Source organism: Canis lupus, chromosome 18 (genome assembly GCF_003254725.2).
Source record: "Canis lupus dingo isolate Sandy chromosome 18, ASM325472v2, whole genome shotgun sequence".
NCBI lineage: Eukaryota > Metazoa > Chordata > Mammalia > Carnivora > Canidae > Canis > Canis lupus.
Window position 1 is genome coordinate 50,964,855 of NC_064260.1, and position 21,563 is coordinate 50,986,417.

General features: G+C 55.6%; 2 protein-coding genes across 9 annotated transcripts in view; both read right to left on the reverse strand.

Moving 5' to 3' along the window:
* Positions 1-835: 835 nt before the first annotated feature.
* On the reverse strand, positions 836-8,225 carry RAB1B (RAB1B, member RAS oncogene family). 2 transcript variants are annotated; one of them, XM_025446252.3, is made up of 6 exons: positions 8,071-8,225; positions 6,393-6,465; positions 6,012-6,107; positions 5,805-5,900; positions 2,377-2,508; positions 836-2,275 (listed from the first exon to the last, which is right to left on the reverse strand). In XM_025446252.3, exons 1-6 carry the CDS (start codon positions 8,082-8,084, stop codon positions 2,081-2,083), a joined length of 606 nt encoding a protein of 201 aa, XP_025302037.1. In that variant the 5' UTR covers positions 8,085-8,225; the 3' UTR covers positions 836-2,080. The 2 variants fall into 2 exon arrangements, with proteins under 2 accessions (XP_025302037.1, XP_025302036.1); XM_025446251.3 differs by lacking the exon at positions 8,071-8,225 and adding an exon at positions 7,663-7,818.
* Positions 8,226-8,867: 642 nt separating this feature from the next.
* Positions 8,868-21,563, reverse strand: part of LOC112659442 (phosphofurin acidic cluster sorting protein 1) — a 161,451-nt gene continuing 148,755 nt past the window's right edge. Inside the window, exons 1-16 of one of the 7 annotated variants that reach the window (XM_025446248.3) lie at positions 19,316-19,422; positions 18,196-18,470; positions 15,053-15,283; positions 14,832-14,901; positions 13,984-14,206; positions 13,186-13,273; positions 12,999-13,100; positions 12,729-12,902; positions 12,524-12,623; positions 11,776-11,825; positions 11,603-11,670; positions 11,008-11,116; positions 10,747-10,905; positions 10,546-10,670; positions 10,249-10,306; positions 8,868-9,883 (exon numbers count right to left, since the gene is read on the reverse strand). In XM_025446248.3, coding sequence (XP_025302033.1) covers positions 9,800-9,883; positions 10,249-10,306; positions 10,546-10,670; positions 10,747-10,905; positions 11,008-11,116; positions 11,603-11,670; positions 11,776-11,825; positions 12,524-12,623; positions 12,729-12,902; positions 12,999-13,100; positions 13,186-13,273; positions 13,984-14,206; positions 14,832-14,901; positions 15,053-15,283; positions 18,196-18,423 — 1,869 coding nt within the window. In that variant the 5' untranslated portion in view covers positions 18,424-18,470; positions 19,316-19,422 and the 3' untranslated portion in view covers positions 8,868-9,799. The other 6 variants (XM_049096881.1, XM_025446246.3, XM_025446247.2 and 3 more) reach the window with 6 other exon arrangements.

A 21,563-nucleotide genomic window follows, 5' to 3' on the forward strand; every position in this document is an offset into this window, starting at 1 on the left:
GCCGGGACCGGGGCCGCGGGGCCGTGGGGCGCGCGGGGCGCGGGCCGGTGGGCTCGGGGGGCGCGTCCGCTGCCGGCTGCCCGGGCCGCGATTGCTCATCCTGCGATCCCTCGCCCGCGGCTCCCTCGCTCTCCAGCCCGCGAAGCCGGCGGGGCGGAGCCGGGGGCGGGGCCGTCGTGCGAACCGCCTCAGGCGGGGCTGGGTTTCTGTGCGCCCCTTCGCTGGCACCGCCGGGCCGAGCGCCACCCCCGCCCCAACCTCAGGGACACGTAGGCATGGACTTACATCCTGAACATGTGCCCGCCCCCGCCCCCCGCGTCACACGAGTTCGGTCCACTCGGAAGAGCACACACACCCCCCTACCCTAACATACTGTATTGTGCACACCGACCTGGGAGGCCAGGCTGAGGTCCTAAGTGGGAGGAACTTGGCACTGTCCAAGGGGGCAGAGACTCTTGGCTTGAACCCAGGGCAAAGCTGGGAGAGGGCTGAAGGGAATGAGGGCCTGGTCTGATGGTGCATGTCTGCAGCCCAAGCCCACAGTCTGGACAGATGTGGGCCCGTGTGGGTGTTGACAGAGCCTCACCAGGTACCGGCAGCTGATGGCCACCGCCTCCCTTTCTGCCAAAACCGTGCTGGGCCCGTGGGGACACACCACAGAAGCAAAAGAAGGCAGCACTCTTGGCTTTAGGAAGTGGGTCAAGGACTTTCAACAGCAACCCTAGGACACACAGTCCAAGCCAGGACCCCTGTACAGCCACCAATCCCAGGGCCCCAGTTCCATTCCCCCAACCCAAGGCAGCTCCCACCACAGACCACACTCAACCACCACAACTTCCTTGCAAAAACCCTCGGCTCACCCGAGGGCCAGTGGAAATTTATTTTTTGTCCTTTGTCTTTCCCCAAGTGGCTTTTCCTTGCAAAATGCCTGACATGACACCAGAGGGGAACCTGGGAGTGAGGGGCACCCCAGGGACTTAAATACAAGCTGGAGGGCAGGGCACAGGTGGGACAGGCGAGAGACAGCACAAGGGACATGGCTTCTCAGGTAGAGACCAAAGGTTTGTTTTTCTGCAGGAAGAAGCTATGCCAGAGGGCATGGGGCTAGGATCCTGGGTGGGAGGGGGTGAGGGGAGAGGCCCCCAACCCTGGATTTGCACCCACATTCCCCAGAAGAGAAGTAGTGACAGGGCATGAGGACCTGCCCTCATAGGCTCCAAACAGAAGGAAGAGAATAAGCCAGATGTGCTGACTCAGGGAAAGGGAAGAGGTGCTGGCAGAGTGAGGGTTAAGGCTGATGCCCGGCCTCTGGCACAGTGGGCCTTCCGCCTCTGCCTGCCTTGGGGACAAAGGGGCACGGTGGGCAGGCAGCACATGGGCCTGGCTCTGGCAGGGCAGGGGGTGGCAGGAGCAGGCTCCCTCTGGGCTCAAGACACAGGCCCAGCATGGCTGCCCGCCCACCTGCTCTAGATGTGCTCAGACCCCACCGCAGCTGGACGGCTGGAGCTGTGAGTATGGAAGGAGCAGGGAGGAGAGGCAGGGAGGAGAGGAAAGGGTGGGCTGCTGGGCCCCTGTGGCCCCCATGCCCTTCCTGAGGTCCAGCCCAGGGCCCTGGATCCTGGGTCCTGGATCCCCTGGTCCCATTCCTGGCCCCCGATGCTGACTGCAGCCAGGGACTATAGAGGCCAGGGAGGCTCCCAGCTCTTGGGGAAGGGGTGGGGTGGAGAAGGAAAAGGATGAGAGAAACCCACTGCAGCATACATGGGGGGCAAGGGAGGGAAAGAGGAGCCCTCATCCCAAAGAAAGGTGTGTGGTGGGGTATCTTTTAAAGTTACCTAGAGGCAGCAGCAGAGCAAGCCCACCTCCCCACCCCAGCCAAAGGTCCTGGGTGTCCTCCCTTGGGGACCTTGACAAAACCAGGGCTCAGGGCAGCAGGCAGATGGGCCAGAGGGAGATGGGGAGCCCAGGACACCCCAAAGCCACAGACTCAAATGCCCCAGGAGAGGGAGGCACCTCCTGTCCCCTCCAGGAGCATCATCTGGAGAAGGTGCCCCCTCCTGTCCCACCCCAGGTGCCCCTCCTAGCAACAGCCGCCACCAGCCGGCTTCACAGGGGTGCTGTCGATCTTGAGGTTGGGCCGCTCACCCCCTGAGGCTGCCCCAGGCCCCATCCGCTTCTTGATCTCAGCAGCCATGGTCATGAATGCCTGCTCAACATTGGTAGCATTCTTGGCACTTGTCTCCAGGAAGGGGATGCCCAGAGAATCTGCGAACTCCTGATGAGGGAAAAAGAGAAAAGAGGGAAATGTGGGAAAGGAGGGGTGAGGGGCAGCAGACCCCAGCCTGCCCTGGGGGGCCTGACACAGGCCCCACTCACCTTGGCTGTGGTGTTGTCCACTACCTTCTTGGTGGTGAGGTCGCTCTTATTGCCTACCAGGAGTTTATTGACGTTCTCACTGGCATAGCGGTCAATCTCCTGTAGCCACTGCTTCACGTTGGCATAGGATTCCTAGAGAAGCCAGAATCACAAATTATTTTGCTCCCAACTCCCACCCCTATTCAAGGCCAGGAGAACAAGGGGTTTTGAAGGGGGTTTGCCTGGGTTCCCGAGAGAGACAGGAGCCCTGAGCTCAGGGACCCAGAGGAAGATCTCTCTCTCCTCCAGGCTTAGATCTCCTCTCTGGCCCACTCCATCTGAGACCCCCAAAGCCAAACCTGGCATGGCACCAGCTGTCTGCCAACAGCCCCAACAGCTAAACAGCCTAGGCCTAAGGGCCAGCCAACTCTGCTTCCTGCAGCTAGTCTCCCCCTGAGACACAGAAAAGGCTGAAAACACGTGGGGAGCAAATGACAACAGGATGGAGGCCAGAGAGAAGACAGAAATGGAGGGGAACAGGTTAGCAAGAATCACAACACTCCCACAGTGGCCTTAAAACCCCTGTAAGGTCTGAAGTCTTGCAGCCCAATAGTAGGTATGTAGGATCTTTACAGAGAAGACCCTGCCCTATGAGGGAGACATGTATTCTAGGAACAGAAAGAGACATTTGTCCTGCTTCTGGCACCAATAGTCTGCTCGCTCAGACCAGCTCTCCCAAAAGCTGGCCATTCCCTAACCCCTACCCTTGGCTCGTAAATAAAAACGGAACTTTTAGGAACACGATTGAGCTAGAGCCACACTTTCCCATCTCAGGAGTCAGAGGTTAGTGATATCCAACTGGGTTCAAATGTACACCTCCCGCCATGATCCAAGCTGGGCCCTGTGCATAAAGAAGGGACAAATGCCTAGGTCCTGCCTTGAGGCACTCAGGGGACAGTGGAGAACTAGACCAGGACATACACACATGGCAAGACAAGGTGATGAGTGCTGCAAGGGTAGATGTCAGGAGCTGCCAGAGCTCCAAGACCATCTCTGTCTGGGGAGACTATGGCTTACCTATGTCAAAGGGACAAACTGGCCTTGTGTGGAAGTGGAGGGATGAGAAATGTACAAAAAGAGATAACATATACCAGGTCAAGGATCAGGATGGTGCTGCCTCTGGGGAGCAGGGAGAAGCTGAAGGCTGCTAGGACACAGGCCCCGAGCAGGAGGAGGGGGAAAAGAGGCAGGCTAGATGATGGAAGGTCCTAGCCTGGCTAATCTGGACAACCAGGAGCCGATGAAGCTTTCTCAAGGGAGCTGCATAAGCACACCTGTGTTCTGGGAAGACAGTTTGGACAGGAGTGTAGAGGCCAGATCAGACTGGCAAGAATGGTGACCAACTGGGAGGTGGCTGGAATAATCTAGGGAAGAGATGTGCACCGAGCCAGGGAGTGACGCAAGGAAGAACACAGGATTTAGAGTCAAAGCATTCCGGGTAAGCCCCACCTCTGCCATGTACTGTGTGACCCTAGATTTGTCACTTAACCTCTCTGAGCTTTAGCTTCCTCATTTTGATAAAACAGTAGCTCCCAGGGGGGCTGTTATTCACATGAGATAATGAACGCAGGCCTGTCTTATAACAGGTGCTTAATTAGCAAGAGCTGCTGTCATACTCATCACTGCTATTGTTACAAGGGAATGGACCTGAGAGAGAAGATGGGGGGAGAACAGAGAGGAGGGATGGGGGAGGGAAGAGTTTTCTGGTTAGGCCAACAGAAACTCTGTTACAAAGATGGGGATGCAGAAGCCAGTTTAGGGAAAGTGGGTGAGGCCAGGGCTGGACATGCTGAGCTCTGATGATGATCTGAAGCTCAGGAGAGGTTGGCAAGGGCCAGGGAAGGGTAAGTTAGGAAGCCAAGAACCCTGGGTTCAAACACTGACTTTGCCTCTTCTAGCTATGAGACCGTGGGCAAGTTACCTAACACCTACCTAAGCATATTTCATCTGGAAAACAGGGACCCCAGCACAGTTCACTGGGTGATACCATGCAGGTTAGAATTCCCAAAGTGCCAGCAAGGTAGAACACAGAGATAGCTGTTTAAACAGGAATCACAGAATGTAAGACAGAAGCCAAACCATAAAGTGGCCAGACCCATGCAGGTGGAGTCAGGAAGCACAAGATGGGGGTAGGGCAGGGCGTGTGTGTGTGTGTGTGTGTGTGTGTGTGTGTGTGTGTGTGTGAGATGGTGGTAGTATAGAGCAAACCAGTAAAAAGTCACTGAAAAGAGAAACTAATGTAGCAAGAGGTAGGAGAGCTGGATATAGTAAATTTTCCAAGGAGAGGGAGGAGAATGGAGGTAAAAGTAATGAGAGGTCAATCAGGGGAAGATCTGAAATGAGGTCATAGAACTTGGCAGCTAGAGGTCCTTGGTGACCTCTGAGTAGAGCACGGTCCACCCACAGCTTGTTGTCCAGAAGGCACCCTGAGTTCCTGGTGAGCCCAAGAGCCCAGATGCCCCTCAGAGCAGGAACTCCTCCAGGCCCAGGACTGATGTAAGCATTTCCATGTCCCCAGGGCCTGGCCCCCACAAAGCCACAAGGTTTAGTAGAAAGAACAAAGCAGGTAGAATCAGCAGACTTAGATTTTCTGTCTCTGCCACTTAACTAGCTGCACAGCCCCAAGCAAGTCTCCTTATCACTCTGATCCATTTCTTCATCTGTAAAATGGGAAGCTACTGCAGACTTCTTTAGAGTGTTAAGAGACCATGACCAAAAAAAAAAAAAAAAAAAAAAAAGACCATGACAAGTTCTATAAACCTTAAGGTACAGTGGGACTATTTCACCATGTTAATACCTCCACTGCTGCCAGTGACACATGACTAATGCTGCCACAGCAAACACAGGGCTCCTATCTCTGCTCGCAATGCACCCAGAGTGCAGAGCTGCCTCACCTCTTTTGTCTAAAGCCCTCCTATTGCTTCTCCATAGTGTCTTCACCCAGGAAGCCATAAGCCCAGCACAGCAACCGATTAGCTGACTAAACCCTTACAAAATGTAGGTGCCTATAAAGTCTAGAATAAGGTGGCAAGTTTAGCCAGGAGGTGTAAGGCCTGCTTCTGCCAATGGCTGGGAGCAGGGCCTCAGGAGGATGCACTTTCTGTAGCTGTTTCCCTTGTGAAATGAGTCCAACTACAGTCTTCCTTCAAGGCAGCATCCAGAAGACAGGATGGGAAGAGTAAAAAGAAATAAGAACCAGAGACCTGGGGTGCCTGGCTGGCTCAGTCAGTAGAGCATGTGATTCTTGATCTCAGGTTGTGAGTTCAACCCCTATGTTGGGTAAGCAGATTACTTAAAAAAATAAAATCCTAAGGAAAAAAAACAAAACAAAAACGAACCAAAGACCCAAAGCTGAGAAGGCAAAGCTGGAGATGTGACCCCAGGAGTACCTGGTCGGTGACATCGTACACCACAATGATGCCATGAGCCCCCCGGTAGTAGCTGGAAGTGATGGTCCGGAACCGCTCCTGACCAGCTGTGTCCCACTATAAGACAATAAGAAAGAAGGGCAGGTCAGCTCTGAGCTACTTGCCCAGAGCCCTTCCCTTCCCAAGGTGGCTGCCTCTGCACCAGGGACTGGGAAGAGCGACACTCACGATCTGAAGTTTGATGGTTTTGCCATCCAGCTCAATGGTTCGGATCTTGAAGTCCACCCCAATGGTGCTGATGTAGCTCTCTGTGTATGTGTCATCCTGGAAAAGCAGGGAGCAATGAAATGGCCTAGGTGAACAAGCCCAAAGCCCATTTGGAAAATCTCCCTCCAGGACCCTGCCCCAGCCAAGTTTGTAACTGCTAAGCCCTCATTCTCAGCACCCCAACCTGTCAGCCCTGTGTCTTTGCTCAGAGATGCTACGGGAGGTTCTGTAACTTCATCCTTGGTTCCGAGGTCTTGGACCTCCTGTGCTCAGTGTTGCCCCCTCTCCCTCCTGCCACCAGCCAGGACCCCAGGTGGATGGTATGGGAGGCTCCTTACTCACAGCAAACCGCAGAAGCAGGCATGACTTGCCCACGCCCGAATCACCAATCAAAAGCAGCTTAAACAGGTAGTCACTAGAGAGAAAGGATGGGAAGATATGAAGGAAGGCAGGGAGCCCACCAGCCATGTCATCTGCCATTACAACTATGGTCTTCTCTCATGCTGTGAGACTTGCCTTGGTTTAGAGTATTAAAGCACTCACAAGATCCTCTCACAAGTCCTGGGAAGGGGAAGGCTGACACCTCTCCCCATATTACAGCTGGCCCAAAGGGCTGAGTCTGAATTTCCACTTTATAGAGAAGAAAGCTGAGGCAGAGAGAGGGATACGACTTGCCAAGGATCACAATCCTTAGGAGAAAAAGCTGAGTGTCCTACCCTGACACTTGACAGACTCCGTGGTCTCTGGGCCAGTAGAGGGTAGTTAGGGTCCAGCCTAGAACTCGTTAAGTGAATATCTATGTGAAGAGCCTGGTATGAAGCCTCTAAGAAGAGGTGGTCAACGAGTAGCAATGACGGCAGTTAAAGTTAAGTACTGAGTTCCTACTCTGTGCCTGATCCAGTGCTAACTACTGCAAATGCATCATCTCACTTATGCCTCACATCAGCCCTATGAAATGGATGGTGTTCTTTCTAACTAATGAGGAAACCAGAGGTCAGAAGAGGGAAGTGACTTGCTCTAAGTTACACAGCTGTTAACTTTAAGACTGGAAACCAGGTTCAGACTCCCAAAGTCTCTGTGAGAGCCTGTTAGTTCCCTTCTGTGTCCCTTATAATCCAGCTCTGAGCTTCACCCTTACCTAAGGAAATCTGAGGCCTGGATCTGGAGGAGAAAAAGGAAGTGACAGAAGAGGAAGAAGACAACTGACACTTGGGGAAAACTGTCAATGAGAAGTCTGGGGCAGAGATATGGGCCACCTATCCGCAGGGGGAGTGACCAAGAAGTGAGGAGAGTCTGAGGTACAGAGAATCCCACTGGAATGGGAGAAACAAATGCCATATTCATCTAAACTTCATCAACAGCGTGACGGCGAAGGTAAGGGGTGTGACGGTGGCGCTGGGGGCCTGCGCAAAGGTGAGGAGAGGGCGGGAAGGGACTGGTTTCCAGGAGCGGCAGGACGGCTAGACGGAGGCAAGGGGCGAAGCTGTAGCCCCGGAGAGGAGGACCCACGGGAGAGCGACCCGGAGCGGCGCCTCGGGGCCTGCCGCGTCCGACCAGCCCCAGGAACCGGATTCCAGGAGAACGGGAAAAATAGAAAGATTTACTGTCAGACCTAAAAGGCCCGAGGCTGGACCGGCTCCAAAACGCCGGGACCATCGTCAGCACCCAGACTGCCACTGCAAGCAGCAGGTGGGGAAACTGAGGCCTGGAGAGACCGAGGCTGCGGGTTCACCTGACCAATAAGGCCTGTTAGGGACCGGTGCTTCGAGCTCCAAGTAGTGCCCCTTGGGGTCGCAGTGTCTGGGTCCCGGGTGCAAGAACTCGGGGTACCGAGCCAGGGTCCTGGGGCCCCCAGGGGGAGGGGCAGGACCCGGATGTGAGGGGGGGGGGGTCAGCGGAAGAGGGACCCGGATGTGGGGGCGCCGCTGAGTCCTGACCCAGGCCGGACAACCCCGGTAAGCGTACAGCCCCGTACTCGGGATCGAGGCTGCGCCGGACGGCGCGGGCGGGGCTCACTCACTATTCGGGGTTCATGGCGGCGGCGGTGGCCCGCTCGGTCGCTCCCAGTCAGCTCTGCTCCGCCTCCCGTTTCAAGATGGTGGCCGCTCCGCCCCAGAGGCCCCGCCCGCGACACGCAGGCGCAAACATTCCCGACTGGGGCCTTGCCGCATTGCTTCTTGGAACTTGTAGTCTCCTTACTTTGCCCAACTCTCTCCCGGTTGCGCAGGCGTAAACTGAGGCCGCGTCTCCTAGCCCACGCCCCATCATCGCCGCGCATTGCATTCTGGGGCTTGTAGTTCGCTCCGTATGGATGTACCTGAACTTGAGAACAGCTCCCGGGGACCTGATGGCGTCCCGACGATGAGGTCAATTTAGGGCTAGGGTTGACGCGTTTCACGTCTGGCTGAGGTAGTCATCCCTACCCTCGCAGTTCCCGGAGTTGTTAGCATTAGTTCATTTATTTGGGGGGGTCTTGTGCTGGCACTTCTAATTCAGACAGTGCCCCCGGAGGGTGTCGTCACCCACATTGTATAGATGGAAAAGTCTCGGTAACTCGCTCAAGGTGAAATGGCTTACTTGGTAAGGGGCAGAATTCCAAGCCCGCGGTCTCTAGAATCTCAGAGATGAAGGTTGCTAGAAAAAACTGGATCTGTGAGGCCCCCAAACAAATCCGAGATAGGAGCCAAATATCTGGGCTCCAGCAGCGCGGGACAGGACCTGAGCGACACACACACGCTCGCTCGCAGCCTCTCCCGACCTCACCCCCAACCTAGAGACACTAGGAGCCCCCGGCCTCCGCCCCAAAACAAGACCGACTCAGATTCAAACGGTCTTTATTTCTACAGCAACATTTGAAAATAGAGAGCGACAGCCTCACCCCCCAACTGGGGCAGCCCCTCCTGCCACAGGGGCCGTCACTGCCCCTCGCGAGAAGCTGCAGGCATGGGAGGCGTGGCAGGATGGCTCGACAGGCGGTGCCCGGGGCGGGGTCAGGCCGTGCCTGGGCCGGGCGGGGCCTGGCGGAAGGGGCAGTGCATAAGGCCGGGATGCTGGGCAGGGCCCGGCGGTGAGAGGACGGGCAAGGGGGGGGCACTCCGTCCTGGGGCGCGCGGGTCGATGGTGGGGCTCAACGCATCCCTCAGAGGCCAGGAGGAGCGCGTGAAAGCCCAGGGAACCCTTTGGAGAGGCGCCGCCCCAGAGATGTAGAGCCTGGGAGATACCACCGCGCGGAATGGGGATGATTAAGGCCTGGGCGGTACCACTAGAGAAGGGCGGGGTGAGGGGAGAACCGGGCAGTACCGTGGACTGATGGGAGGGGCGCGGCCAATAACTTATTTCTCTATATACAGAAGCAACGGCCGGGGACGGGGGGTAGGGGGCAGGAGGACAGGAGTGCTGAAGGGACGGGAGGTGTTTAGTGTTCTCGGCTCGGGGGCCTGGAGAGGGCGGGCCGCTGAGTCTCTACGTTGGAGACTCTGGCCAGCCTCTCACCTGGCCCTGACCCTACAGAAGAGGGGGCCCTGCTGGATGGAATAAATAAGGGGTGGAGCTGGGGTGGAGCTGGAGCGGGCAGGCCCAGCCTCCAGGGCTTAGGCTGAGATGACAAGGGAGGAGGTTACCCTGAGATTGAACAGAAAAGACAGGGGTCCTTGGGAGAGACAGGTGGGGCAAGCAGCAGGCCCATGCGAAGGGCTGGGGATGGGGGCAGTGCCGCGTGGAGGCTCTGGCAACTGGCTGCCCCTTCAGGATTAACCCACGAGGGAGCTTCGTCGGGAGAGGTCCATGGAGCTGGAGCTGAGGGTGCGGCTGTCAGAGAAACCTGTGCCTCCAGGCTGTGGGCAGAGGGAGCGGCGGCTCAGCTTCATGCTGTGGCCAGTCTCTACTTCCCTGGTCAGAGGGGCCTGAGCAGCCAGAGTCCCTGAGCTGGGGCCCCTGACCATGTATGTCCTGGTGCTCTGGTACCTCCACAGTTACTGTGTTGGCACAGGTCACTTGCATGTCCACCCCAGGCAGGAACTGGGTTTCCCTCATTTGTCTCCCTGTGTCCAGCCCAAAGCCAGGCCTGGCACAGAGCTTTAAATGTTTCTAGATTAAATAGACATGATTGACAAGCTTGGCAAGTACACAGGACATGCAGTCTTTGGGCCCTGGGGCCTGGGCTTCACTGCCCAGTGCTCCAAAACCCACCCAGCCCTACCTGGACTGGCTCTTCCACACTCTTGTTGAGGAAGTTCAGAGAACTGGCCCGCTTCATCCTGAGGAGAAAGGAATGCCTGGATTTGCCCAGGGGGAACTGAGGGAGGACATGGGAAGGGGTCTGGTTGGAGCTGGAGACGGAGGCTGATGGGAGGGGAGTAGATCTGGTGGGTGGGTAGAGCTGGAGAGAGATGAGGGAGTTCACCTGGATCCGGAGCTCATCTGGGGTTGGTAGGTTACTGGGTGGATTCTTGAGAGGTTCACCTGGGTGGAGGGCCCATCAGCGGCAGAGGCTCACCTGGGGTTAGGAGGCTCCTGGGGGCCACCACCCTGCAACTTCTTCACCAGCATTTCACTGCTACGCCTCAGGGCATCTCGGAGTTTGCCAAAGGAGCCACTGCGCCGCAAGGAACCACTGCCGTCCTGTGGGGTGGACGAGGCTGTCTCTCTGCCACACTGACAACACAGCCTCCTGGCCCACCCCAGCCCCGAGACTCACCCCACTCCATTCAGCTGCAGGCCCTGCCTCCTCAAGGTCAGACTCAGGCCGAGCCCCAGCACCCCCAGTAATGTCTCGGCTGCCACGGCGATCTCCCCTCCCACTGCTGCCATCTTTCAGCAGTTCCACTACCTTGGTCTGGCTCGCAGGATCCAGGCCCTGAAGGGGTGGCAGGGCACATCAGGTGGAGCCATGAATCCTGACTGGAACACACAGGGCCACACAGGTGCCTGCCTGCACCCCTCAGGCCCATTGGCCCACCTGTTTGCGGCTGCGGCTGGCACAGTCCTCCAGGGTATGTGCAGCTTCTAGTTTCCCCTGGCGCCGGTATAGGGCTCCCAAGCTGCGCAGGGTAGTGTTGACTGTGGGGCTGTGGACGGGACAGCAGGGTAGTTTCAAAGTCAGTGTTCCCCAGGAACTAGGCCCATCCTAGCATCCACCCCATTGGGCCCCGAGGAACCATCCAGGCGACCAGAATCCCCTCCTGTGTCAAGTCCTGTGTTAGGCCTACCTAGACTCTCCTGTCTTTGTCTTGGAATCATCCCTAGTTCCTAGGGTTGGGGATCTGGCCTCCAAGCTCTGAGTGGGATGTTGCCACCAGGACTCAAAGCTGGGAGCCCAAGAGCAAGATAATCAGGCTGTCCCAGTGCAGAAAGCATTTTTGCGACAGGTGGCCTGTGACCCAGGTCTTTTTTTTTTTTTTTTTTTTTTTGACCCAGGTCTTATAAGACAAGTTGACAAAGGTGTGTGTTCTGGGGGTGAACATTATGGAGTGTAGAGCTTGGACTTGGATCCCACCCAGGATATTGTTTCCCTGCCACCTGTTCTACTTCCAGCCCTGCCCCGCTGTCCTCACCTGTCTACTTTACAGGCTTTGTACCAGCTGCCATATTCCCCATAGGGGGTGCTGTCCCGGCGCTTGTCCTGGGGGAAGGAATGGTCAGGAAGGTGACAGAAGTCCCTCCCCTCTACACATCCCTAGCCTCACCCTCCCTCTCCAGACCACCCTAGCCCTGCCCATAGAGCTACCTTGCTCTCCTCCCGTTCTTCTGCATGCATCCAGATGGGTTTGTTGTCCCCTGGGGGGAGAAAGGGGGCTGTCACCAGCCTCCTGTATAGGCTTCTCCTGGTTGAAACATAGGAGGACTGGGGTCTGGGGAGGAGGTCAGGAGTACCCAGGGAGGATCAGGGTTGGGTTTTGTTGAATGTATGAATGAATGAATGAACGAACATGTGAACAAAAAACAGACTCAAAACATTATTGACCCTCTTCTGGAACATGGAGATGACATGGCATAGGCTGGTGCTCGAGGGGCTTGCGATTGAGGGCTGAGGGGAGCAGATCCTTAAACCCACAGCCTGAGACACATGCTAGTTCTGAATGATAGCCCAGCCATCTCCATAATCCCATAATCCCATAGTCCCAGCTCCATAATCCTGCCCATTTCAGAGCAGGAAATGACTGATCACTGGAGGCTGGAAGGTGGCTTCCCAGAGGGGGAGACATTTGGGGTGGGCCTTCATGGTGAAAAGGAACTGCTCAGCAGAGGAAGGGGAAAAGACTCTGGGCCCAGGGCATGGGCTATGCAAATGGTGTATATAGCACCAGCAGGACCCAGGAGGCTGTGTCAGTTGAGTGTGTTCACATGTGTGCACAAGTGGTTGGGGACCAGCCAGACCCCACAAGGGCCCGCCCAGCTCAAGTATTTGCCCTGGATGCCGATGGCTGAGTAGGCCTGTGCTGTGTGAGCTGGGGGCACATGATGATCAGACTCACCATTGACAGAGCCGAACTCCTTCTCATGAGCACGGGTGAGGATTTCCTTGTACAGCGTCTCTGCATCCTGGTATTTGCCCTGCTTCAGGTAGCAGGAGGCCTGGAGGAAGGCGGCCAGAGTGAGCAGGATGCAGGAAGCAGAGCCTTTTCCTTCCTTCCTTCCTCCCGCATCCTCTTCTCTCTCCCCACTCCTGGCCCAGAGTACCAGGTTGTTCTTGGTCTTGGCCACGTTGGGGTCATCAGGCCCAAGACGTGTGGCATAGATCTCCAGTGCCCTCCGGTAGTAGTATTCCACTTCCTCAGCTTTGCCCTGATTCTGGCACAGCAGGGCCAGATTGCTCAGCTGCTTGGCCACATCCGGATGAAACTTGCCCAGGACCTGGGATAGGAGTGGGAGCCAGTGGCTGGGCTCAGTGCTGGCCCAGACCCCTGGCTGCTGGGCCCACCTGGCCTGCCCAGCCCTGCCTGCTCCTACCTTCTCCCGGATTTCCAGTGCCCGCTTGCACAATGGCTCGGCCTCTTTGTACTTGCCCCGCTTCCCATACAGAACTGCCAGGTTGTTTAATGTTGCAGCCACCTGAGGGGTGGGGGAATGGAGGCTCAATGACCCAGGGCCTTGCTCAGGGCCGGGTCAGCCCCCACCTCCTACCCGCTCTACTCACAGCCGGATGATCCTTGCCCAGTGTCTTTTCACGGATGGCCAGGGCATCATTGAGCAGGTGGGCAGCCTCTTTGTACTTGTTCTGGTCCCTGGGTATAGGCAGAAGCATGGTGAGGGTTGCCCTCCAGCCTGAGACCCTCCCATAGTGGTCCCAGATCCCCTTGGTCACTCTCTGGTATTTACTGATGAGTGGACAGGATTATGACCCAGAGTTTGGGATTATGACCCAGAGTTTGCTCCCCTAGGAGCTTGGGGGTACTTAGGACAGTTCACTCATAACTCACCAGGGCACTGAGTGCTGGGGTTTGAGGCAGACTCCCCAGGATTTTACCCTCATTTCCTCATGCCCAGTGTACCATGTTGTCTATTCCCCAGGGCCTTTGCTCATACTGTTTTTCTGCCAAAGAAAACTTTTCCAGTTCTTTCATGTTCTGGGCCAACTCATCTTTCACCAGAGACCTTTCTTAAACTTGATGCCCAGAGAAACTGTGCTGCCTCCCTGGTGTCCTTGAGTCCTTATCTGCTGTCCTCATCCCTAGTTATGGCCAAGCCTTTCTCTTCCAATAGACTAAGCCTTTTTCACATTTGTAGCCCAGGTTCAGAGAGGCCTAGGCACCCTGTGGGCTCAGCCCTCTCTGACCATAATCTTTTCTATGCTATCCAACTGCCTGATAGAGCCCAGCTGCTGAGCTCTAAGTCCTAGCTTATAGCAGGGACTGAGGGTTTGTGACCCAGGGCTGGAGACTTCAGGAAGTATACAGGCACTCCCATGGATGGTTGTGGCCAGAGAAGCCCTCACCGATAGACCAAAGCCAGGATGTTCAGCATGGTGGCGACGTCAGGGTGGTCATGGCCTGAGGTCTTCTCCAGGTCCTCAAGTGCCTGCTTGCAGAGTGGCACGGCCACCTCGTAGCGGCCCTGTGAGGCGTACTGAATCACCAGGTTGTGCAGGGTGCGGAGCCGTGCTGGGATTTCATAGCCCCCATGCTGGGCAGCCACATCCCCTCCTCCAGGGCTGGGGGCTGCAAGGCCAAGGGCAGATCAGATGTACCAACTGCCTCCTGGGCTGGGCTGGCACACACCAGCCACACCTTTGACCTACCTGACATGTGGCCCTAGGCAAGTCACTAGCTATGCTGCCCCAGTTTCCCCCACCTGTAGAGTGGGTAGAATCCCAGCCCAAATATTTCAAGCTGTGTGTTCTAGAGCAAGCCACCTAACCTCCAAGACACAGCCTTCCATCTACAGAAGGGAGACTCTGATATGTGTGCTCGACGCTACTCGCAAGGCAAGCACTGACCTAAGGCTCAGTACTGTGCATGCATCTTCTTGAACCCTCAGAGGAGGCTCAAAGAGGCAAAGAAAACAGTGGTCCCAGAAAGACTAGTGGCAGAGTGGGACTGGAACCCAGGCCAGGCTGCTCCAAAGCTCTAAACTGTGATACCCATTTCTCAGAGCTTAGGGAGAGAGAAGCAACATGTGAAACCTGCCTTTTAAACTCTAACATACTGGGATGTGACCAGAAATGACGCAGGAAAGAACATGGCAGCCTTTCGGTCACTGTTTCTGGTGACCTCTGGGTCCCAAGGACAAGGAGTTGACAAAACCCTCCCTTCCCCACCCCCAGAACCAGCTGCCCCTCTGCACCTGGGCTCTGCTCCTCCTCGTTGGGGAACAGGTCATCCAGAGAGTCTTTGGGGACATCCCCCTTCTCCTCCTGGGAAGGACAGAAAGAGCATCAGGGAAGGAGGGTGTGGTAGCCCAAGTGTCAGTGGCTGGGCAGAGCCAAGTCTTCCCCATGTCCATCCCGACTCCCAGGCCTCCCCCCACCCCGCCATGGCCTTGCAGTGGCCATGGTAGGGGCTCACGCTGGGAGATGTGTCCTCATCCAGCTTGCGGATCTGGCTCATGAACAGCAAATGCTGCTTCTCCTCCTCCAGCTGTGCTACAGCCTGCTCACTGCGCTGTAGCTTCTGCTGTGTTCCAGCCAGCTCCTCTCGCAGCCACTGGTTCTCCTGTACCAGGCGTCGCACCTGAGCTCGCAGCTTCTGCTTTTCTGACTCCACAGCCCCCAGGTGACTCGACAGTGCCAGGATCACCTATGGTACCAGCCAGCCAAGATGAGGGTTAGAACACTGTCCACCCCTGGCCTGGGCCTCCTGGGGTGTTAGGGCCTGGCTGTGCCTATGAAGAGCTGCAGGACTGAGTTCTCCTGTCCTCAAGTTTTCCTGTCATCAAGGGAATTATCCCCCAAGACCTCAACTAGACCCTAGTCCAAGACCTGAATCTAGGAGGTTTGGGACCCCTGGCTCCTTTCTTCTGGAGTCAGGAGCCCTGGGTTCCCAGGCTGACCCTGGTGGACTCTGAGAAGGTCCACCTCCTTTCCTGGGCCTCTAGCTAGTCTTCTGCATTAAAAACCCCAATTCAAGGACACCTGGGTGGCTCAGTGGTTGAGCATCTGCCTTTGGTTCAGGTCGTGATCCCAGGGTCCTGGGATCAAGTCCTGCATTGGGTTCTCCGCAGGAAGCCTGCTTCTCCCTCTGCCTATGTCTCTGCCTCTTTCTGTGTGTCTCTCATGAATAAATAAATAAAATCTTAAAAAAACAAACAAACAAACAAAACCAATTCCCACCTCATTGAGTTTATCACAAAGAGGGCTAGTTGGGGTGTTGCACTTTCCCTGAGCTAGCCATTCTCTTTTTTGTCTCTCCTGGGAGTTGTACTCCAGCTCTGCTGCCACAGCCGCTATTCCATTGCTCCCTTCCCCAGGGCTAGCAATTTCCTAAGAACCCTGATAAATGGCTGAAGGGCCACCAAAAGACCCCATCCCGATTTCTGCCCAGGTAAGCCTCTGGCCTTATGCAGCTCCCAGAATGAGAGGTATACATGTCCCAGGCCCCAGATGGTCTGGGAATCACAGGGAAAAGGGACCAAGAGGCCTCAGCTTCAGCCCCTACCCCTTTCTCCAACCTCTAGGACTCTTCTCCTGAGCTTTTAGGCTCTTCCTGCCTTGGAGCCTTGCATAGGCTCAACTCCCTCTACTTTTTCTCCATTCTTCACAGCTGGGGTCATTTCTGCAGCCCTAGGAAAGAAGGGCACTTTCCATCCATGTCATCCTCTTGCCCATCTGTGTTGGTGCCTCTGCACACTAGGAGGGGAACCCCTGTGTTTATCTCTGTACCTGGCAGCCAACTAGCCCAGGACGGAATGACCAGCACATTGCCCTCCAGAGGGCCAGGCTGTCTGGGACCCTACACTTTCTAGTTGATTAGCAAATGTGTAAGTGACAGGTGTTTTCACAACCACTAGCTTTTTAAAAAACTCCCTAAACAGCCTGGAAATATACACAGCAGATGGCATGATCCCTATTTTAAAGACAAGGAAACCAAGATGATACCAACTGTCCAGGATTCATGGAGCCAGGCAGCATCTCAGCCAAGATTTGAAGGGGCCAAGGCTCTCCCACGGAGAGTGTGTACTCCTTATACACCCCAGTGCCTTCTGAATATCTCCATCTGCACACCATCCTCCCAGCCCCAACGTAGAGGTCCAAAACAGAACCCCTGATCATCCAGGCTCTGTTGTCCCCTTCATTTGTTTAAACCACACATCTGGGAGTTACTTTGCCCTCCTCTCTCCCCCCTACTCCATCTCCAGGTCCTGCTGGACCCACCTCCAGACATATCTGGAACTGGGCCCCTTCTCTCCTCCCTCCTGGCCACTTCTGTAGTCCAAGCTACCATTTCCCATTTGAATTCCAGCAGTGACTTGCTAACCACCTGCTACCTCCTTCCACCCTTGACTCTGGTTCATTCTCCACACCTCAGCCAAAGGGAGTACTTATTATTTTTTAAGACTTAAAACAAAAAGTAATCTCTATACCCAACATGGGGCTCGAACAACTCTGAGATCAAGAATCACATGTTCTACTGCGTCATTCACACGCCCCCAGACAGAGCTTTTAAAATCTAAGGCTTGGGCAGCCCAGGTGGCTCAGTGGTTTAGCGCCGCCTTCAGCCCAGGACCTAATGCTGGAGACCCAGGATCGAGTCCCACATCAGGCTCCCTTCATGGAGCCTGCTTCTCCCTTTGCCCATGTCTCTGCCTCTCACTCTGTGTCTGTCTGTCATGAATAAATAAATAAAATCTTTAAAAAAATAAAACCTAAGGCTTACTGTGTTTCTTAACTACTGAAACCCTTCAAAGGCCTCCTGCTTTTCTGAGAATACAAGCCAAACTACTAAGGTACAGTATGATTTGGCCCCTGCCTTTCCAAAGGCCTCTTCTGTCCCTCTCCTTCCCCCAGGAAGCTCTAGTTAGGTCTTCTCTCATTTCTCCTACCACAACAAGATCTTTCCTATCTCAGGACCTTTGCACATATAACCTCTTGCTTCTCTCCCTTTTCTGGAGGCCCGTTCATTCCCTCCTTCAGGTCTTGGTTTAAATGTCACTTCCTCAGAATTCTTGCCTGACCAATAAATAAGACCTCCTGCTATAAGCTATCACAAGATCTTATTCTTCTCTTTGTACAATTTACCACAACATGTAACAAACATATGTGTGTTTTTTACTCTCTCCCCAGTGGACCAGGGCAGAGATCTTGACTCTCTTGTTGGACCTGTGTCTCTAGCACATAACAGACTGTCTGGCAGATAGTAGGCACTTGATAACTTACCTGTGAAGGAATGAATAAGAGAATGAATGGGGTGGGGAGGAGCGATTCTTAAGGATTTCCTTTTTGTTCTCCTATGCCATTCAGTCTCTGCTACCCATCAGAGAAGCCAGGAACAGGGTTCTGTGTGGGGGCTAAAGGATGATCAGGCTCTCTTGAGGCAAGGCACTCAGCTGGGGTTTCCAAAGCTCATTCATTTTTCATCAGATCTGGGGTCTTACCATGGGCTCCAGAGGCCGCAGGTTCCCTGCTCAGATTCTGTTCCTACTCTGCCTGGATTCCTCTGGAAGGCTCCATCCCTCCCGTTACCTCCCACCTCAGCATCCCAGACCAGCCTACCTGGGCCTCCCCCAGACCCAGCTCGATGGCTTCCAGGGAGCGACGCAGGAGGACACATCGCTCCTGTGAGCCGGGCTCCGCCTCACCAGCTTCATGAGCTACCAAGGGAGCGAGAAGGGCACGATGCTCCCCGCGCAGGGTCTCCAGGCCTTGGATGACGGCCTTGGTGCCCAGCACGATCTCATCCTGGCTCAGCTTCTCCTCCCGCGGAAGCACCATCGTAGCCATGGCGTGCCGCCTGTGAGGGCGAGGGGGCGGGCAGGCGGGTGCCGGGCCTGGGGCCACACCGCCGTCCGCCCCGGATTAGGTAAACACCTCGGGTCCCCGGACGCCTGGGTCCCCAGGGTGCCTGGGTCCCCAAGACGGCAACCCGTGCCGTGCCGGCGCTCGGCCTGCAGGGGGCGCGCCCAGCTCGCCTCGGCCGGGGAGACGCAATGCGGTGAGGCCGGTGAGGCTGGACTCGAATTGGGCCCAGACCACCCGCTCAGGCCGGCTTAGGCGGCAGCCTCGGGACTTCCCCGGGGACTCCCTTAGTCAGGACGGGGAGCGCTGGAGGGCGGTCCTACGGGGATCATGGAGGCTCACTCGCATTGGGGAGACCCCAGCCCTTCTAGGAGATCCAGCCCCAAGCCCTCGGGCAGCCCCTTCCCCAACAACTAGGCCGAGTCACAGAGCCCCTCCTCTAGGGAAGGCCGACCATTTGGAGACCCTCCCCCTAGAGAAGCCTCGAAATCTCGGCTTCTTCATCCTCCCCCAACCAGGCCGCGCCCACAATGACCCCTCCCCATAGGTCGACGCGACGCCCCGCGGACCCCTCCCCTAAAAAGGCCGAGCTCCCGCCCCCGGCCACCCAGGACCGCGCCCCCTCCCAGCAGGCCGGCCTTGTTCTCCCGCACGCTGCGCCCATGATGACCGTCCCCTAGGCCGACCCAGGGGCCCCTCTCCTGGCCGTATCGGCCCGCGCGGACCTACGCCTCCCAGAGGCTCCGGCCCGGGTCCTGCTCAGGTTCCGGCTCCCGCCCCGCTTCACCCGGACCCGCAGCCGAAAGCCGGTCCCGCCGCCTCCATCCCGCCGGCCTTCCCAGAAGTCCTCGCGCCGCCTTAAAGGTGAAGCCTCTACCTCGGCGGCGGCGTCGGAGGGGGCAAAACACGCTCTTCTCTTCCCTCAGGCTGCCTTAAAGGAGCTCGCAGGCCGGGCCCGCTTCGGGCTAGGAGGGGGCGGGGCCATCGCGGGGGCGGGGCACAGAGGGGCGGGTAGTGGGCTGCCTGGAGGCTTCGGTTCCAAGCCTCCACCACCCACGTCCCTGCGGCCTCGGATTCCTCGACTGTGCACCGCCCCGAGGCCTCAGGGGTGTGGAGAGGCTCGGGAGATCCTAACCCTGAGTGCACCCAGTGCTGCGGCCAGAGGACAGGGGGAGAAACCCAGGCGCAGGAAGAGGCCTGGCCTCTTCCGAGTCCAGAGCGAGACTTTTGACACTTACTGATTGATGTTTAACGAGTCCAGAGCGAGACTTTTGACACTTACTGATGTTTAACGAGGTAGTTACCACTTCCTGAGCATTTACTGTGTGTCGGGCGCTTTGATGCTTTAAGTGCATCTATTCATTTAATGCCCACAAAGACCCAATAAAGCGAGCACTGCTATTATCCGCCTCTCGAATATCTGACCCCAGGCTCATTTGTCTCTAGGGACTGGTTATGCCCCTCAACCAACTTTCAGAACTGTCTAAGCCCCTGTGGGATTCGCAGTATCTTAATGCTGCTTCCTGGGAGAAATGCTTCTTGACCCTAACGGAGAAAAAGTGGGCATAGGGCAGCTGGGCATCTGCCGAAACCGAACCCCGTGCCCCTGTGGGTCAACACCACAAGTGCTATTTGTTGACCAGATACCCTAGGCAGTGACGTAATTCCAAGCTCAGAATAAACGTCACCTCCTCAGAAAGCCTTCTTTGATCCCTGACCTCCCATAAAGTCCCCTCCTGCACCTGTTTCTCTCTTTAGCGCTTATCCCTTCTAATATTTTTCTTGTTGGTTTTCGGTCTCCTCCCTAAAGTGCAGGCCAAGACCTGCCTGCCTCGTTGACTCCCACAGTAGCCCCTGGCCAGCCACAAAGAAGCACTCAGTAAATGTTGGTTTTAAAAAAGTGTGGGAGAGTGCACTTACTGGTGTTGCCAAATCCCCTCCAAGCCCCGGTTTTGGTCTGACGCTCTGCAGCCCTGGGTTAGTGGCTATTCTGGCACTGCCCCCACTGCTTCTAGGTCGATGTCATTAGTGACAACAGGATAATCACCTGAGGGACAAAATCTGACAAGGCCTGGCACTGGTACCTATGTGTTACTCATGAATCCAGGTGGGTTCAGACTCAGAGTCCACCAGGTTAAGTGTCCTGGTGGATGCAAGAATCTCCTTGGTATCGTCTCTGACCGAGACATGGTCCTACATCCCTAGGTCAAGTATATCCTATGGTAAGCTCACTACTTCTGCTGTGAGACTGATCTAAAGGTTAAGACGTTTTCCCTTAGCTCAAAAAGTACCTTCCTACAGTGCTCACGGACACCAAACTGAAGTTCTATCTTCAGGAAGAACAGTTTCTTTTTTTTTTCCAATGGAGATATTTGGAGACCTCCACGATCCCCCTACCCCGTCTTCTCCTTGCCTGGACTGACAAACCCTATCCCATGACCCACTCCTGCTCCAGTTTCCTCCAGTTTCTCTTTTTGGGGTGTATTTTAGGTGTTAATCCATATATTGCCCAGAATATGGTGCCCAGTCCAGGGCTCAGGGATCCAGACAGGGAGTGAACTTCACAGATCACAGAGGGATAGTCCCCACTTCATGAATGTCCCCTGTCCACCATGAAGTTCAGGTCAGGCTAATTTTGACAGCCACCACACTGTATCTGCTCAGGGTGTTTGTTAACTAAAACCCTAGATTGCGCACATCTCAGTTATATCCAGCCAGGTTCTCCCAGGTCCTGTGCTTCTGCCAAGTATTTTTTTTTTCCCCAGTGATTTTTAAAGGAGCTAATATAGTCCTATGATGCAAAATTCAAAAGGCACATACAAGTTACAACGAACTATACTTGTTTCTCTCTGACCACTGTCCTCAGCCCTTCAGGATCTCCTACTGTTCCCAGTTTCTTGTGTTCATCCATTAGGTTGTGTGCATTAGTGCAGAATTTGGGTTTGTCCTTGTCAGTTTCATCTGGTCAGTCTTCCTCTAGGGCCCTGCAGGTTGGAGTCTTTTGTGTTTGGGGTCTGTCTTCCTTTAGCCCTCACGTTGGCATTTTCTTCCAGAGTGCTGGCTGTGGTGTGATAATCCAACCTTCTATGCAGGTAGACCCCATCAGATCTCAGCTGCATTCACCT

What these genes read in the sequence shown, in the direction of transcription:
- RAB1B (XM_025446251.3), bottom strand. Translation starts at nt 7,706, where the DNA reads ATGGTCCCGGCGTTTTGGAGCCGGTCCAGCCTCGGGCCTTTTAG. An exon ending in TCCAGCCTCGGGCCTTTTAG is followed by an intron (nt 6,466 to 7,662) that starts GTCTGACAGTAA and finishes CTTTCTCTCTAG; the next exon opens with TGACTACCTGTTTAAGCTGC. An exon ending in GCCTGCTTCTGCGGTTTGCT is followed by an intron (nt 6,108 to 6,392) that starts GTGAGTAAGGAG and finishes CTGCTTTTCCAG; the next exon opens with GATGACACATACACAGAGAG.